The 18875-nt window shown below is 46.6% G+C and overlaps 1 protein-coding gene across 6 annotated transcripts in view; it reads left to right on the top strand.

Moving 5' to 3' along the window:
* PIP4K2A (phosphatidylinositol-5-phosphate 4-kinase type 2 alpha) overlaps window positions 1-18875 on the top strand; it is a 149021-nt gene that overhangs the window by 102088 nt on the left and 28058 nt on the right. For 4 of the 6 annotated variants that reach the window (XM_040968255.1, XM_040968254.1, XM_040968252.1 and 1 more), the window contains exons 4-5: window positions 5415-5567; window positions 18500-18646. In XM_040968255.1, the coding sequence (XP_040824189.1) occupies window positions 5415-5567; window positions 18500-18646 (300 nt within the window). The remainder of the gene's footprint in view (window positions 1-5414; window positions 5568-18499; window positions 18647-18875) is intronic. The other 2 variants (XM_040968258.1, XM_040968256.1) reach the window with 2 other exon arrangements.

The following is an 18875-nucleotide window of genomic DNA, read 5'->3' as shown; positions in this document are numbered from 1 at the left end:
AAAAAAAAAGTATATAGGACTTTATGATTAGTTTCTCAGAAACAGATGTACAGTGAATGCTTGTTTTGCTTTTTGTTTTTTTGTCTTAATAAACACAGGGGAAAGTAATGGTTGCTAAGTCAGGGTGTTTTTAAAAGTGTATCAAGGATTGGTGGTAAGAACAAGCTAATTAAATTGACCTTTATGATTTCCTCCACCCTTCTGGAGGCTATACTAATCCTAGACTGCCTACTGCGGAAATAAACATCTTCAGCACACACTTGGAGGAGAGGGCAGGAAGGCCAATGAGATCAGTCCCTTCCTTAAGGGAAAGGACAGTAAACGTTTCCAATTATAAGTGTAAGGTGTCTGCTGAGAGAATGAACGCCATCTCTCACCACCTCCCTTTTCTCCCTGTTTGTGTGGCCATGGCCCCAGAGCTTCAGAGATTGAAATAGGATTTATCCCAGGATCAGACTTGCAACTGGCTATGGAAAAGTACATTTGTTTGCAAGATAGGCAGAGAGAGCGAGAGAGCACGAATTGTCATTCTGACCTGCCCTATACTTGACAGCTTTGCCCCAGATTTTGTTCTCACTGTTCATGTTATCCTTGGCTAAGGCCCGCAGGAAGTTTAGGAGCATCCTCCGAACCTACGTTCACAGGTGGCACGTCCTTTCCATGCAGCACAGTGTCCTTTATCTCAGGTGAAGAGAGCGGCGGAGTGCATCAGCTGAGCCTGGGGTGGCGGGGGAGTGCTTAGGGCACCTGCCAGAAAAACATTTGGTTCAGTCACAAGCAGTGATCTGCTGAGTGATGATATGGGTATGAAATATCCAGGATGGGCAAGTCTACAGGCAGGAAGTAGATCAGTGGCCTCCAGCTTGAAAGGAGAGGGAGAAAGAATGGGAGTGACTGCAAATGAGTGTGTGGTGTTTCCTCTTAGAGTGCTGAAAACCCTTTTTAAATTGATTGCGGTGGTGGTTACATTACTTTGTAAATGCTAAAAACCACTGAACTGTACACTTTAAACAGGTGGATTGCAGACTGTGAATTATATCACATTAAGGTTGTTATATGGGAAGAGTGCTTAGCGTTTAAAGTTAGTTTATCTTCAGTAAGAGATTTTCCCTTGGACATTGATTTTAACTGCTTTTTTCCCCTCTTTTTTTTTTTAAATTTATTTTTATTTGAAGGGTAGAGTTGCAGAGAGGAGAGAGAGATTTTCCATCTACTGGTTCACTCCCCAAATGGGCAGAATAGCCATAGCTGAGCCTCTGGCTGCATTTTTGTTAGTTATTATACCAGTGTTTTTATTTAGCACAACTGTGTATAAGGCCACATTCCAGCCCTCAGAACTGAGTGGTTTGGAATAATGTGCAATGTGGCTTCCACCTGAGATGCTTTTGGATCAGGAGGTATGTTTGCACATGGAGAGACCCCTCCAAGGCACCTGAAGTTCACTCCCAAGCCTTTCCCTTTTGCTAAAGGCTTTCACCGAGTCCAAGCATGTACACACGGCTGGGATGCGTTCTTCCTCTTCACAGAGCACAGCACTCAGACACGCTTTCTACTTGGCTTCTCTGGAGACCAGTTTCAGGCAGCGCAGCAAGTATGTTGGCTCCATCAGGCCTCCTTGCATTACTCACTTGCTCATGCTTGCCCATGGTGTGCTGGATACATCTGGAAACTATGCAGTGTGTTTTCTTATAGCTCTAACAGCTGTTGTCATCATTCCTTTCATCTTGGTCCAGACATCCTACAGTGTCATTTCGCCTCTGCCTAGATGTCCTCTGACTACACTGTTCCTTGGACATGTGGACAAAATACCTGCAGCCATTCCTAAAGCAAGGCCCTGTGTCTTTGAGTAAATCTCCTTATAGCTATGAAAGATCAGTCACAGGGATTTTGCTCAGCCCACTCTGTCTCCTAGGCTTATTACTCATCCTTTTTTTTTTTTTCCTTTTAAGTTCATAGTCTCAGGATAGTTACATCCTAACTTTTGAAAACCAAGAACCCTAAGCAAATTCTTTTTCTTATGGGTTTGATTCCCAGCTTTGGCCCTGATTGTCACTTCCCATCTATGCAGCTCTTGGAGGCAATGGTGATGACATAAGTAGTGGGTTCCTGCCACCTACCTGAGAGACCTGGCTGTGTTTCCAGGTCCTACCTCCAGCCCCTACTGAGAGCATTTTGAGAGTGGGACAGTGGATGGTAGCTCTCTCTCTACTTCTCAAAATAATGGTGACAAGTTTTATTCGTGTACTAGAGACGGCTGTTGTGGGTTGGAGCTACTCTTGTGACCATCAATAAAGTGAACTGAGACAGATTCAAGATTAGAATTTATAAGATCTTATTTCCCAGGGCTAATATTTGTATATGAATAATATGTCCTAATGCAAAGTCTGAAATGCCTGATGATGAAAATGTCCTTGAAAATTAAAGAAAAACAAGGGATTTGGGAGAGGATAGAATCTGAACTCAGGGTTTTTTAGATTTCTTATTTAGTTGTTTAGACCTTTAGAATCTCATACTGCCTTGTCCCCAAAATATTACTAAAGGTTTCTTTAATTGGCTAATTCCATTCCTGTTGTCAGCAATTAATCCACAGCTATCAAGTTTCCTGTCTTAACCACCCTGGCGTTTGGAAGAATAGAATAGGAAAATCACTGTTGCCAGCCAGCCTGTGATGACCACATACATGACACCCCTGGACCTTGCACCTCCAGCACAAGCCAGTGACTTGACTCTTGGTTCTCACACATGACGTGCAGACCAGCCCCACCAGCGTCCAGTACTTCTGCAAGTGCTACCTAAGCCCTGCCTTGACCAGTGTGCCACTGTGACTCAGTAGCTCATTAGGAGAAAGCATCCACAGTGCAGTTCTCAGTTGTATCAGCTTCACTGTGGCCTACTATAGGACATGGACAGGAAAACCATCTGTGACTGGAAGGTATGTTGCCATACCTCCACCTTTGCAGGATTTGGTTGTCATTTACTCTTCCTCATCGGGCCTTGTCCCAATGGTTCTTTACACCTGATATCAGTTTTCCAATTTGTGGTCTGTTCTGCCTGCCTTCCACAAACTTGATTGTTGCTGCTTTAATTTTAGACTTGATGATAATTTGAAGTTTTACCATTTCTGGAATCCTGTTTCACTTGGAATCAATATCTTTTTGTAGATGAATGTTAATGTTTAGGAGAGAAAGTTAAGACAATTAAATAATTGATTTTTTTCCTCTAGTATTTAAAACCTCAAAATGGGTTGTTAATTTTGAGTTTACTTTTATTCTAAGTAGTGTGAAGAGTTAAAATTTTTTTTCCTTATATCTTGACAATAGGATGTGGGACTATCTGGCATTGTCTGTATCAGCAATTTCAGGACACATTTAAATAACGGACTGATGGACATATGACTGCTTATGAAGGACTATACTATTGTAATAATATGGGAAAGATCAGTGTGGGGTTGGAAATTTGGGGAGGGAGTAGGGAAATCACAGACCCTATGCAATTGTACCATAAAATTAAAAACTAATAAGTTAAAATTTAAAAAAAAAATGAATTTGCCAATCTCCCATCCTGCTTGTGACACAGTTTAAACCTCTGCCTGCAATACTGGCTTTGGACTGGCCCAGCTACAGCCATTGCAGGTAATGTACTGGGGAGTAAATTAGTGGGTGGAAACTTACTTTCTCTAACTCTGCTTTTCAAATAATTTTAAAAATTGAGAAAAAATTTTCCTTGAGTATATGTAATGTCATTGACAATTAAACCCTTTTTTTCAACTATGGTCATGTAAAAAAGTTTAAAATATATTTTCATTTATTTGAAAGGTGAGGAAACTTAGATGGAGAGCTCCTTTCTGCTGGTTCACTCCCACAAATACCCACAAGAGCTTGAGCCATCACCTGTTACCCTGACCAAGCCCCTCAACACCCCACCAAAGAGTAAACATCAGCAGGAGACTTGATCAAGAGTAACCAGGATTCAAACCAGGCATTCTGATACTGTGGATGTCCCCAGCAGCAACTTAACCACCATGCCAAATGTCTGTCCCTAATATAGCCATTTTCATCCTGAAAATAATTTGTATTGTCCCCAGTCTCTCTAGTGAGTTTGGTTGTATTAAGAATAATTTAGCACTGCCACATCCTGCTAGTTGGAGTCACTAGGAGCTATATTGATTTTCACTCCAATTTCTGAATGAGCTAAGGCAGATAGTCAGATTCAGCCATAGGCAGTCATGACACTGCTTGCATTTGCATGCCAACATGCTGATTCAGAATGTTACAGTCTGTTGCCAGGGTAGATGCAAGGACTCCATCCCCACCCTGAAAGCACAGGCCTCAGCAAGCAGCTGCACCACTGTGACTTGGTTATGTCTTCTCCAGTTCCATCCTGATGGGTTTCATGTAGAGAGGGAGAGGAAGACAAGTATCCTTGAAGATACTGGGCAGAAAGGGCCTCATTGAAAATGCCACAGGCAGAAGCATCACCTTCCCCTAAAGGCCTCTGTTCCCTGAACCACAGGAAGTGGGGTCTTTGCCTTTGAGCCCCACATGTACAGTCTGCTGGGGCCAAAGTAGGGGTGGAAGGCACAGGTGGCAGGGATGGCTTCTGGGTCCCAGGGATAGGCCACCCTCAGGGCCTGGTAAAAAGCAGAATGGGGGAGCAATTTCCCACAAGCTGTGACAGGAGTCCACATGGAGGTGGGTAGGCTTCCCTGGCCACAGAGCAACTCTCCACAGTGCCTCCTCATCTGCCTTCACCCCAGGACCCCAGGTGCTCAAACTTGGTGGAGTAGAGGCGTGTGGGGTTGTTTCAGATTGCACTGTCCAGGCTCCTGCCTCCCCCCCCCCCCAGGGCATACAGCATTCATTCTCTGCCACTAGCTGAGAGTTTGGTTCTTAGCCCAAACTCCGGTTTTTCCCTTACTGGTGGTGCAGCCTCTGCCTGGATATTCCTCCCCTTTTCTCCCCACGCCCTGTGTGCTGATGGAGGACAGTAACCCTGACTGTTGACCCAGGACTGTCACTAGAGCCGGGAGACTGACTATCGAGTGCCTGTCACACACACAGTTCCAGGGACTGTCCCCCATTGCTTTCATCTGTGGCTGCTGATGTTATTTGAGAAGTCAAAATAGGAGCCCTTGTCCTACTCAGGCAAGAACAAGGTGGAGAAAGTCACTCTGAACACAGCTGTAGCTACCAATGCGCCTGTAGAGCACTGCACCACAAAGCTTATGTCCTTCCCTCTGGAAGGCTGGCTGCTTCAGTCCATTTTGTCATCCCGCACCTGTTTATTCCAGTTGCACAAGTGTTCAGGAGAACGTGACGTGATAGCCGCCTGTCTGGGAATCACAGCAGCCACAGCCTTAACTGATTCTCTTCCCTCCTCCCCCTCCCCCTCCGCCCCACGCCCCACCTGGGAAGAATTCCTTGACCAGAAGCGCACCCCTCCCCAACGACTCGCAGGCCCGCAGTGGGGCACGGTTCCACACGTCCTATGACAAAAGATATGTCATCAAGACCATCACCAGCGAAGACGTGGCCGAGATGCACAACATCCTGAAGAAATACCACCAGGTAACCTTCATACATTTTTTTTCCCCTTTGGAACTATGGGATGGTTAATGTTCATGACACCCTGATCATCAAGGCTGAAGGTGGGGGCATGCAGTTAGGAAATGAATGGAACGGGTTGGACATTGTCTCCTCCAGCCTGGCTTTCTGCAGAAAGCCTGGGCAGTGTGTTCTGCTGAGACCGCACTATTGACAGAGTTTAGGATCACATTTGCTATTTGAGCATCTTCTGTGTGACTGCTTGGCTGACCCCCACTCTGATTTTCCAATCTCTCCACTTAAGATTCTTTGACTCTCAGAAGATTCCCTACCTTGCCAGAAGTGAGTCTCTGAGCTCTAGGCATCTATCCATTTAGACCCCCAAATCCCACCTGCTTTTCCAATCCTTCCATCCCCACCCCTCCTGACTCACCCTTTCTTGCTGGGAAAATTCTCTGATTTCCAAAGGTGGGCTCCAGGATGCTTGCAACACACACACACACTTCTTATTCCTTTCTCTCCCTCTCTCCCTCTCTCCCTCTCTCTCTCTCTCCTTCTCTCCCTGTCTCCCTCTCTGTCTCCAAGCAGTCTCCCTTCCACAATGACCAGAGAGACAGCCACCCTGAGCACCAACGATGTCTGTCTCGTGCAGTCATTTCTAGCACAGGGTCACCGGTGTGTCCCAGCCTCACCTGTGACAGACATCGCTCACTGCACTCACCAAGAGTGTGCATCACACAGCTCCAGGTTCAGATCCCAACCCTGTCATCCACAAAGCATGTGTTATTGCTTCTTCCCTGGCATGATGGGTATGCTGGAAACACCAGCTCTAGTCTTGAGGACCAGCTGGGCAGTGTGTGGCGAGCACATAGCGGAGCGTGGTGTGGGTGGTGGCGGTGGCAGCATTCCTCTAACATAATGCCTATCTTTTTAACACTAAGAACAAGTGATGCTGAGAAGTTGTGTCTTGTGGCATTGTGTCTGTTGCCCAAGCAGGCTTCTACACGGAGCTGTTTCAGAATGCACTGGCTCAGGCTCCTGCCTCCCCACCCGAAGCATACAGCAGGCTTCCTCATCACAGCAGTCGTACTCAGGGCTGATATCTAAAGCCATATGTACTGTTGCTTCTATAGTTTTTATGTCCTTGGACTGTCATAACAAAATGCCATAGACCCAATGAGTTTTTTTAAAAATTATGTTTATTTCATACACAGAATAACTGCCATCTGTTGGTTCACTCCCTAGATGCCCAGAAAGACTAGCCTGGGCCAAGTTGGTGTAGTGGCTCAATTGGTTAAACTTCTACCTGCAAAGCAGGACATCCCATTATGGGTACCTACCCAGCTGCTCCACTTCCAATCCAGCTCCATGCTGTGACTGGGAAAGTAGAGAAGAGTGACTCAAAACCTTGGGACCCTGTACCCATCTGAGAAGCCTGGAAGAACTCCTGACGCTCTAGACGCTGCTCGGAGTGAACCAGCAGATGAAAGATCTTTCTCTGTGTGTGTGTGTAAATCTCCCTCTCAAGTAAAAATAAATAAATATTTTTTAAAAATCTTAAAAAGACTGGGTTGGCCCAAAGCTAGGAGCTGAAACCACACTCCACATCTCCCATGGAGGTAGCAGGCACCCAGTCACCTGAGCCAGCTCCTACGCCTCCCAGAGTCTCCAAAAGTAGGAAGCTGGAGTGGGGAGGCAGAGCCAGCAATGGAACCCAGGCACTGCAGGCGGGGCCTGGGCCTCCGTGCAGCTGCTTCAGCTCTAGGCCAGCTGCCCGACTCTGGAGGCCGAAGGTCTGCTCTCAGGGTGGCACGATGCCCAGGTCCAGCAGAGGGCTGGCCACCTCATCAGCTGGGGTGGGGGGAACAAAGGCTCTTTGCTCTCTCCTGCCATTATGAAGACTCCACCCTACATACCTTCTTGTCTCCCGAAGGCCCAGCAGTCGAATCCTCTCCAAGGTAAAGATGAGCTGTGTCACAGAGAAAATGCAAAAGAAAGTGCCACAGCCCTGACGCCTTAAACAAGCACTGAATACTCCTCACAGAGTGCTGGCTTGGAGACAGCGCTCACTCAGAGCCGTGAGCCCTGAGATGTCTGTTTAAAGGGCTTTAAAGCATGGCTGTGGTGGTCATTCATGCTCTACCTTAATGGGTTATTTCTTGGCGTGGCTTGTTCTCCCAGTCTTTGCAGATGTGATCAATTGCACTTTGCTTGCAGTAGAATCTATAAAAATCTTTGAACCACATTCTGTTTCTGGAAACACAGTACTGCCTGTAATTTATTTTCTAAAAACATTAGCCAGGTCCTACATTCATTTATCATCTAATAAATCTTTTATAGCATCTGCTCCTTCTGCGATCTGTCCTATAGTACTTATGTTATTGCCTGTCATCAGTGGAATGCATTTTAAGTACCAGGGTAAGGGCAGGCATTTGGCAGTGAAGACACCCGCTTCCCACACTGGTGGTGGATTCATTTCCAGCTCTGTCTCCTGACTCCTGTTTTCCTGCTGAAACAAACACTCAGAGATTGGATTATAGTGATTGCTCAAGACATGCATCCTGCCACTCATGTGAGAGATCTGAGTTGAGTTTCCTTACTCCTGAATAAATTACACCTCCAACCAATGTGGACATTAGGGATGTGAAACAGTACATTGAGAAGCTTTCTCTTCTCTCTGCCTCCCACAAAAATTAAGGAAAAATAAACTAAGGTGACAGCATAGTTACCTGTGAGGGTGAAAACCCTGAGGTTCCCTGGCTTCAAAGGGAACTGAATTTCAGATTGTAGCTGTTAGTTCTTTAGCTTTTAAACTACTTACTTTTCATGTTTCCTCTTTTGGAATTTCATGATACACTTTCTTTTTATGCTTTTATTTGTCTCAGAACATGCAATGCAAACTTTATGTCTTGGCTGATGAGAACATAGTATCTGATGAATGACCAGGATATACCATTCTAATAAATGGTGGCCCTAAATTCATGTATCAAGTCTGGATGACAACTCTGGGTTCAGAGTTTTAACTTTAGAGCAATCACAATGTGAAACATTTTCTCTAGATAGCTACTGTAACCTGCTATAAGGGGTTGCTGGTCCTCAGTATTGTGTAAAATACACTGGGAACCAAGTGAAGTATGCTGACACACACGCCAGGAGCAGCTTCAGTACTACACATGTCCTCTCCCTCTGCTTCTGCTGGCGTGCCCCATGTTCTGCAGGGTGCCATGTATCCAGCAGCTGCTTTCCTTTCTTCTTAGAAGATTTTAAATTCGTTTAAAGGGTTTTGAAGACTGAGAACAGTCATTCTGATCAACACAATGACTTAAAGGACATGGAGGTGAAGGTCCTAGGTTGTTCTGATTGGTTAATTAAGCAGTCTCTAAACTCAGTTTCCTTTTCTTTCTTTCTTTCTTTCTTTCTTTCTTTCTTTCTTTCTTTCTTTCTTCCTTCCTTCCTTCCTTCCTTCCTTCCTTCCTTCCTTTTCTTTCTTTCTCTCTCCTTCCTTTCTTCTTCCTTTCCTTTCCTTTCCTTTCCTTTCCTTTCTTCCTTTCCTTTCCTTTCCTTTCCTTTCCTTTCCTTTCTTTCCTTTCCTTTCCTTTCTTTCTTTCCTTTCCTTTCTTTCCTTTCCTTTCCTTTTCTTTCTTTCTTTCTTTCTTTCTTTCTTTCTTTCTTTCTTTCTTTCTTTCTTTCTTTCTTTCTTTCTTTCTCTCTCTCTCTCTCTCTCTCTCTCTCTCTCTCTCCCCCCCTTCCTCTCTTTCTCTCTTTCTTTCTCTCCAGCAAAGATTTAAGGTGACTTTTAAGGAAACTTGAAATATGACAGAGGGTGAATGGCAAAATAGATGGTACAAAATGGAGCCTGGAGTGAGCCTAAAAATGCACAGTGAATCATTAGCAAGTAAAAGCTGTGATTTGGGGGAACCCGCTTAGCATGCTTCTGTTGGTCCTTCCCTCGCTGGACAGTGGTACTGTGGTGCCTTTTCACAGAAGGCATGTGTATAATTGCTCTCGGCTGCCCCGCAGCAAACATGGAAAGGAAGGAAAACCGTCGATGGGCAGGGCCCCAAGAAGAGAAGGTCAGGCACACCCATGCTCCACAGCCTTCTCGTGCACGCAGCCCCAGGAATCTGTACATCTGTCTGTGCCTGACAGGTCAGAGTGAGGGACGGGGCAGTGCCTGCTGTCCACGACATTCGAGCACTCTGCTGCTTACTTCAGAGGAATGGTCCATTGAAGCTGGCGAGCATTCTTGGGTTTCAGGCCCCTGTGAACACCAAAGGACAGTGAGGCTCATGACAGCCAGCACCAGGAACTGCCACATATCAGACACATGCAGGTTGTGTTTGGAGAGCATGGGCCAGGAAAGGAAAAGATGAGGAAAAAAGAGGGTTCTGTCTTCCATGCTCTGCATTCTTAAGAAAGAGCATGAGCATATTAAAATAAATTAAATCATTAAATAAAGTGTGCTTTAAAAAAGAAATATATTTTATTACTTTTCAAGTACTGGGTGTTTGTTGATGCATTCTCCCTGTGCAGATTGTAAAACTATCCAACCTGAGCATAAAGACGTTCATGTCCATTTTACTGAAGACACTACAGTTACAGTAGAGGTGGCAGGTTCTATTATTCATTTCACAGACTGCTGCTTGTTCTGTGAGTATATGCTCTAGGGCCTATCAATTAACCACTACTTTAGCCAGCATGTTCACAAACTTGCATACTCACTGTAAAGGGTCACCTGAAGTGTAGGAGATGTTGTTGCTCATACCTGGTTTTCCCATGGCCCAATTCAGAGTCCTCTTTGTCAGCCGCGAGCCCTGGGACTCCTGGGAGCCCAAATGTGCTCTCTCTGGGGTGTGCTCTCTGTTATGCCCAGTAACTTGCCTGTGGATAGAGGAAAAACAGGTAGGGGTGGAAGGCCAGGCCCTGACAGGCCTCAGCCAAACTGCAGTCCCTGGACGGTGGCTCTGTGCCCCAAGTGCTGCAGTGGAAGTGCTGTGTGCACCCCCTCAACAGGCAACGGGGCCTTCCGTGCATGGAACCTAGCCTGGCTCCATACCTATAGCACCTGCCTGCTCTTGTTGGGTGGTTAGATTCAGATTGCTTAGTTTCAGTCCAGGAAAGTCTTGCAGGGTCTCCAAGCCTGATTCAGGGAAGCTGTTTTCCAAGAGACTTTTGGTAGGGTCGGGGCTGCCATCCCAGGACTCTGCAGCTCTTTTCAGTGGTTTGGGCTCAGGGAGCAGCTCCTTGGCTCACTTCCCTGAGCAACCAGTTCTTGTGGGGTTCTGCTGGCTGCCCCTGCCATGCCCTAACTCTTTACCTCCTCCAGCTCCTCACCTGCTCACATGTTTGCCCCTGGCATGTTCATCAAAGGCCTGGCTCCTGATTAGAGCGTAGGGGGATTGCTGGAGAGCCCTCCTGGCCTTGACCTAGGTCTCCTGTCTGAAGATGCCTAGAGCAGCACAGTCTGTACTGCTTTGAAGAGCTGATGTCACTGTGCGTTTGATGGGGTTGCTTGGTTCTAATGAGATGATGATGGGGTTCACGGGTCTCAGCTGCAGTGTGCAGCTGATGGGATTAGCACCATCACTGTGGCATCTGGGTGTATTCTGTGCCATCCCTGTTCCTGCAATGCTTGCAAACACTATAGGGGATCACATCACTGCTACATCTGCTCCTGGAGCTTAAGAAAATCAGTGAAGTTTTGTTTTTAATGTTCATTTAGATGTAGTGATCTTGGCATTCTTTTTTTTAACTTCAAAACTATTTGAAATCAAAATAAATACTGTGGATAGACCCTTTAAGGCCATTATTGCAAAACGTACTAAGACATCTATGAGGAAAATTTGGATGACATTTATTTGACCATTCCAAAACAAAGTAGTCCTTCAGTGCAGGCTGACTTCACTGAGTTCCTTCGCCTTTCCTCTCTCCTCTGGCTCCCTCCCTCTCATCTTTCCTTCCGCGGTGCTGGAGCGAGCTGTAAACATAGCCAGAGGCAAAATGCAGATTATAGATAATTCAACCTTTCAAAAACATTCAATGAAACAAGACTTTGCATTGAAGTATTAATTTGACACTGTATTAAATTGTCACTTCCAGCCTCAGGAAAAAAAGAAAGAAGAGTGAAACATGATAATAACAGCAATTTCCCAGGAAAGCCAGAGCCCAGGTTCATACTGTCATGCAGACGGATAAATATTTATCCCTTGCAGAGCCTCCCTCACCTGCTGTAACCTCAGACAGCCCTGAACCCTCTCATGCGTTGCGTTTTTCATGAGAGGGGCAACAGGTCAGGATTCCTAACGCACCTGCCGTGGTGAGCGCCACAGCAGAGGGAACAGAGCCCTCCACTGCTGTGTGTTCAGACCTACAGCCGCCCGGGGAAAAGTTCTCAGAGAGGCCTGGGAGGAAGGAACATGCCGTTTGTTGTCACCTTGACATCATTTACAAGTGAGTTTGTGAAAACAAAGTGTTAGTGTTACACGTGGAGGCTGCAGGCAAAAAAATTACCAGCAAATATAAAAATTTCTGAAAGCAACCTTAGGGAAAAAAAAAAAACAGTAGCCACCTCTTGAGAAATAACAAAGAGAGAGGGCATGCTGTGCACAGCTGTGAAAATGCAGAAATGAGCATGGCTGAGTTGAAAACAATGATTTAAGATGTAAACACACTTAATGTGGTTAGTTTTAACACCCAGAGTGTCGGAATAAGAAGTGTGTCCACAGAAAGGACAATGAGAGGCTCAGGTTCACTTGTTTAAAAATTGGGAGCACTTGTTCGGCCTGTATTCAGATGGAAGCTGCATGGCAGGACTGCACTGCGGGTATCTGCAGACCAAGGCTCCAGGTGCCAGACAGAGCCTGGGTCTTTGAGGGGTGGAAATTACAGGTGCCCTTGGGGAGGAGGGAGGTGAGAGAAGCTGCCTCCTGCCACTGTTCTCCCAGGAGGATAATCTCTGGTCTCTGCTCTGCGTTTCCTGGCCACACATGGGGTGACCAGCATTGATGCATGCTTGATGCATGTTCAATCTTGTCTTGGGATGGACGGAAGTCACCTGACCCCTCAAGACTTCACCAGGCGCCTGCTGAGTGTGTTTATCAAGATTTACCCCAGGGGAGTAGGGCACACATGTGTTTGTGGGAGTGAAGACCACCTTTAAAAGTGAAAGGTGTATGTGCACCTGTCTTAACCGGTGGCCCAAGGACCAAGCTGGGGTGTTGTTTTTTTTTTTCTATTCTGTAACTTGGAAATTTGACTTGTGGAAGAAAGGAAGCAGATTCCTTTTGTTAAGCGGAAGCTCAGGAATTACTGAGGGTTGGGGGTATTTGTGTGTGGCTGTTGAAAACAAGAGACTTCTCATGCAGAATGCTGGATTATTAGCTAAAACAAAGCATAGCATTGTGGTGCTCCCCACACACCCCCTCCTTTGTTTTTGAGACGTTGATTGGCAAGTCATTTTGTTAATTGGTGATGTTGGTGCTCTGAAGGGATTAGGGCTCCCAGTGTGATCCTAAAAGCAATGTAAGGCAGAAATAATTTTCTAGTGTCTAACACAAAATGCTGTCTCACTTTATAAACACACACACAGCATTGCCCCCCCCTTTTTTTTTTTTTGAAAGTTTTTATCTTATGGAGATTACCTAAAATTGGGAATTCCCATCATCATGTAAAATGCCTGCAAGCTTAGAAGCACCTGGGGCTTCTTGGTAGCCCCGTTCCCTCCCTTCCTCTTCCAGCAGGCTCCCTGGGGATCACCTACTTGAGTCACCACCCTTACCTTCACTTCAGCGGGATAGAGAGAAGGGGGAGGGGTCTCCCCTGGGAGGCTGGAGCTGAGACCAGATGGAAGGAAGCCAGTGACCAGCCCGGCCCAGCTGGTGGCCTTGGGTCACAGCGTGATGCTGTGGGTTAAAGTAATCAGGCATCCAACACTGTAGTTCTGTGCACTTTGGGAAGTTGGGAGAGTGGGAATTTAGAGAAAGTGATTCTTCACCCATTTTTGGCGACACATTAATCATCACTAGTGTTGGGGTTCTCCTCTGCCTCCTTCCCCAAAGCCCCATTCCTCTCAGGACACCCCATGTGTGGGCTGGAGTAACCCTGGGCCCCTGAGAGCCACACGAGAGCCACTGGGGGGGACTTCGGTGCTGATGAGATTAACATCCTTAAACAATTACTTGGCAGCACCTTCTTGGCTGACAGAAGCTGTCCTTCTCCCTGCCTTTCTCCTCACTTAATGTTCTTCATTTATCATGGCCTTCATGAGAAAAAACGTGGGCTTCCCTTTCTTCATAAATCACCTCTGCTTTGCTTTTTTTTTTTTTTTGTACCACCTTAAACATGCAGAAATTCTGTATTTACAACACCTGGAGGTGAGAGTCATGGTATTAATTATGAAGACACAAAGACACTAAGCAACAGTTAAAGAATAGCTTAGATTTTTTTAAATGATCACATTCATTTATTCAACAGTAATGGTTTAAGTTTTATATGTTAAGTCGTGCTAAGTGCTGGAGAGTTTACATCGAACAAACCAGTCCAATGGCACCTTTACTGCCAACATTTTCTTTTTTTTTTTTTTTTTTAAGATTTATTTATTTTCATTGGAAAGTCAGATATACAGAGAGGAGGAGAGACAGAGAAGAAGATATTCTGTCTGCTGATTCCCTCCCCAAGTGGCCGCAAGTGCTGAGCCAGGAACTTCTTTCTGGGTCTCCCACGTGGTGTAGGGTTCCAAGGCTCTGGGCCATCCTCGACTGCTTTCCCAGGCCACAAGCAGGGAGCCGGATGGGAAGTGGAGCTGCTGGGATTAGAACCGGCACCCATGTGGGATCCCAGCATGTTCAAGGCGAGGACTTTAGCCACTAGGCCATGGTGCCGGGCCCATTGCCAACATTTTTAAAGAAGCTGTGTGAACTTGAATCCCATGTGGATACAGCAGCAAAGGCTGTTGATTGGAAATAAGTTTGGGAGAGCAGATTACTGGGTATAGACAGAAGCAGAAACCGAGCAGGTGGTTGAGGTGGCCCCACAGCCACGGCAGAGCAAGACAGTTACAGGCCTCCTTGTGTCAAAGCCTTGAGCACATCCGAATGTCAAGGGCGCACAGAGGAGGATGAATTGACCAAGAGTGGAAGGGTGGCCAGAAGTGTGCACTGTCTCCTTAGCTACGGCGCCAGTAAGGAGAGGCCTTGGACAGGAAGGTGCAAACGGGGGAAAGGCCAGAAGCATGGTCACGTTTAGCCACTGCAGGGTCACTGCTGGTCTTGGCAAGGAGAGATGCCCTGGCAGACGGCGAGTGCAGTGAGCTGCGGAGTCGGGGGACGAACAAGCGGACAGGTTAAGTGTAGACAGCTCTTGCACATTGGCCAAAAGAAAGACCATGGAGTCCTGTAGGGGGTCCATGAGTCCACACAAGAAGCATACTGCTGAAGGAGGTTGGGGTTTTCAAAGCTTTTTTATTTACTTATTTGAGAGGCAGCAAGACACATACACACACACACGCACACACAGCCCCCATCCACTGGTCCAGTCTCCATATCCTGTAATAACGGGCTGGGTTAATGGCAAAGCTGGGGGCTGATATCAGGAACCCAGTTACTTGAGCCATCACCTCTGCACTACTCGGGAGCTGATGCCAGTTATGAAATACTGGGCACTGTGCCGTGAGGTGCTGGCATCTGAGCCACTAGGCTCAACACCCACGTAACAGGTTCAAATTGTGGGGTTTTTTTATGTGTAGTAACAAATGAATAATGTTGAAAAAATATTTTGAAGATTATTATTGAAAGGGGAAGGTGGCAGAGCAGAGGCAGGAGGAGGGAGGGAAGAAAAGGGGTGGAGAAAGAAAGAGGGAGAGATCTTTACTTGCTTATTCCCACCCCAGTGGCCACATGTGCCAGGGCTTGAACAGACCAAAGGCCAAGAGGCTGGCACTCCATCTAAACCTCCCGCGTGGGCACAGGGGCCCAAACCCTTGGGCCCTGTTGTTCTGCCTTCCCAGGCACATCAGGAAAGAGCTGTGGTTGAACTGAGGGATCCTCATCAGGGGTGCTGACATTGAAGGCATGGATTTGACTCGCTACACGTCGCCTGTCCCAGTAAATGTGGTCGTAGACTAGATAGAGGAGTTAGGGAATATAGGCTGTTAGTATTTTTTTCCCTGAGAAAAGGATAGAAAAGCTTGTGTCAAGGCATCCCTGTGTCATGTTCTAGAAGTTTCCAGGGCAGAATTCCCAAGGTGAATCCCCTGAGAGTAACTCTTTGTGGCTGTCTCCCAGCAGGGCTTGTTACAGCATGGGAGTCCCTTGAGGAGAGGTGTCCCAGTAGAGTGGCCCAGAGCGGGAGTGACAGTGCCATGGACATCCTATGTGCCCTGAGCCCAGAGTCTTTTGGGCCCAGAAAATGCCTACTGTGGGTCCCCCCGCCCTGACTCCAACAGAGCCAGGCTATGCCTTGTGAGATCATTTGGACCATGAGTAGACAGTGACCGAGTTGTGAGAGGCGGTCTCCAGGGCAATGGAGCTGGCAGAGGGGCACAGCGCCCATCGGGCTGGGTGCCCAGTGCTTGGTGTTTGCAGGAGGGAAGGGGTCCCTAAAGCCAGAGGGGTTAAGAACTTACCTAGTAATACGCAGGTGCCACAGCCAGTGCATGCCTTCCCAGCTTCCCTGTGACCTCATGGCTTAGACCCATGCACCCACCGCTCTAACCCCTTTCCGTAAGCCTTTAGATCAGTTGAAAAAAATGCTCTTCTCAGCCAAGGGCTACTAAAGGACTTGTTTTGCATTAGTAGCATTCCAAGTTACTTAATTATGATTTGGAGAGAGAGAAATGGGAAATGTGTTACTCATCTGATTTCAGCTACTAAGCTGGATAAAACCACTCAGATATATCAGATTCAGGAGGCCATTGTCACAGCACAGCTAGTTAAGCCACTGCCTGCAACGCCCACTTCTAGCATGAACACTAGTTCGAGACCTGGCTGCTCCACCTCCAGTGCCACTCCCAGCTAATACACCTGGGAAAGCAGCAAGAGGCAGCTTAAGTGCTTGGGCCCCTGCACCCATACGGGAGACCCAGGTGGAGCTCCAGCCCTTAACCTCCTCTTTTGGGGGGTTAGCAGCAAATGGAAGATGCCTGTGTATGTGTGACTCTATCTTTCAAATAAATGATTTTTAAAAGAATACATAGGGACCCGGTGTGGTAGCTCAATGGCTAAAGTCCTTGCTTTGCATGCACTGGGATCCCATTTGGGTGCCAATTCTAATCCTGTGGCCTGGGAAGGCAGTCGAGGATGGCCCAAAGCTTTGGGACCCTGCACCCGTGTGGGAGACCTGGAAGAGGCTCTGGGCTCCTGCTTTGTATCAGCATAGCTGCAGCCATTGTGGCCGTTTGGGGAGTGAATCAGTGGATAGAAAATCTTCCTCTCTATCTCTCCTCCTCTCTGTGTATCTGACTGCAATAAAAATAAATAAATCTTTACCTCCAGAAAGGTGGACAAATATTATTTTAAAAGAATACAGAATAAATTAAAGTATGTAACTCAATTATTGTCAGCTTAGGAAAAAAAAAAAAAGGAAGATCCATCTGAAATGTGTCAAGAGTCTCTGGATAGCAGAAAGCCAACTCATACTGGTGAGAAGGCATTTTGTTTAATGATACAGTAAAATGAAAGGGCTTTTAATACATAGAGTATTTAAATATCACTGGGGTTAATTTTAACAGCGCACTACTGCTAGAAGAGTCTGAAATGACATTCTAATTATTTGGTCATCATAAAGTGCCCATTGAGAGGGAAAAAGAAAAATTCCAGTAATAAGGTAAATTAATTACCCTTAATTCCACCATTACCATTTAATAACACTAGTATGAATTAGTTTACAGTGTTCAGCTCACTGTATTCATGCTGGCCAATTATCTTGGGGATTTCAAACTTGTCTTTTTTTTTTCCCTCTTACATTAAGGAAAGGAAAAGCCTAAATTTCCTCTGGAAGTTAAGTGTAGAGGGACTGTTTTTATAAAGGTCTGTGATTGAGGAGTCAGCGCCATCTGGTGGCTCCTTCAAGTATGTACACTACAATTATGTTGTGTTTTTGCAACTCTAATTGGAAGTAAGGTCAGTTCTGGGGTTCATTCAGTGGATTTGATGGAAACCAACCTAGTGCCAGAGAGTCATCGGCTGTCTTTAGAGCAGGAGCAGATGACCTGTGGGAGCAAGGGGGCCCATTCTCTTAGCTGCTTAGCCCTAGACAGACAAGTCTGTGAGAAACAGGAAAGCCAGACCCAGAGTTCAGCCCTTCCAATTACTAGCACCCAGCTCTCTACAACGTCCCCTTTCATTGTAGCTTAAGTGCTTCTCATGATGCTGGTCCTTTCGCAGTACGGATGCTTGCCTCCAACATACCCAGCTCTAGCTCCTGCCCCCAGCTTCCTGCTGATGCTGTAAGGCTAGTAGCGATGGCGCCAATGAGTGTGTTCCTGCTGCATATGAAGGAGACCTGGATTGAGTTCCTGGCTCCTCTCTTTGGCCCCAGCCCAGGGCTGGCTGATGCAGGCATTGAGGAATGGGCCAGCAGATGTGTCTCGTGCCCTTTGACTAATATATATTTAATATATTTAAAGAAGCTGACCTTGATAGGTTGCTGTGACTTCACCTGCATGAAAGCATGGCCAGGAGTTCTGGGGTGGGGGATAGAAGGTCACGGGTTGAGTGTTAACTTCACCACGAAAGAACTGTGTTGCAGTTTTTTTTATCCAAGTCCTGACTTCACAAGTTCACCTGAAAGGTGAGGAGAAGGCCCTCTTTGGAGATAAAACGGAATTCTCTTATTATCTGTGTACGTGGTGAGCAGAGGTGGACCCATGAGTGCTACGAGCTGGGCAGTCTCCTGCAAACAGGCGCTTCTTGGCAGAAGTAGTACCTTTCTCAGGCTTGTTTGCTTTCTTCCCCCTGCAGTACATAGTGGAATGTCACGGGGTCACCCTGCTCCCCCAGTTCCTGGGGATGTACCGGCTGAACGTGGACGGGGTCGAGATCTACGTGATCGTCACGAGGAATGTGTTCAGCCACCGCCTCTCTGTATATAGGAAATACGACTTAAAGGTGAGACGGGCTCTCTTGCACATCCTCGCTGTCAGTGCTGTCATCCGTGGTACTCGGCGTGCCCCGACCCCTGCAGGTGGATCCGTTCACGTGGTGCGGGATGGCCGTGGTGTCATTTCCGACCCTCCTGTTCATCTCTAAGAAGAAATCTGACCTTCCTCAAGCAGTGAGTTTGGAGGGGGGTACTTCAGCAAGCTTTGCCAGAAAATTGTAGATCTCCTTTGATACT

This window comes from Ochotona curzoniae, unplaced genomic scaffold (genome assembly GCF_017591425.1).
Source record: "Ochotona curzoniae isolate NIBS_2020 unplaced genomic scaffold, NIBS_Ocur_1.0 scaffold_4683, whole genome shotgun sequence".
Taxonomy (NCBI): domain Eukaryota; kingdom Metazoa; phylum Chordata; class Mammalia; order Lagomorpha; family Ochotonidae; genus Ochotona; species Ochotona curzoniae.
This window is presented reverse-complemented; position numbering and strand designations above follow the sequence as displayed.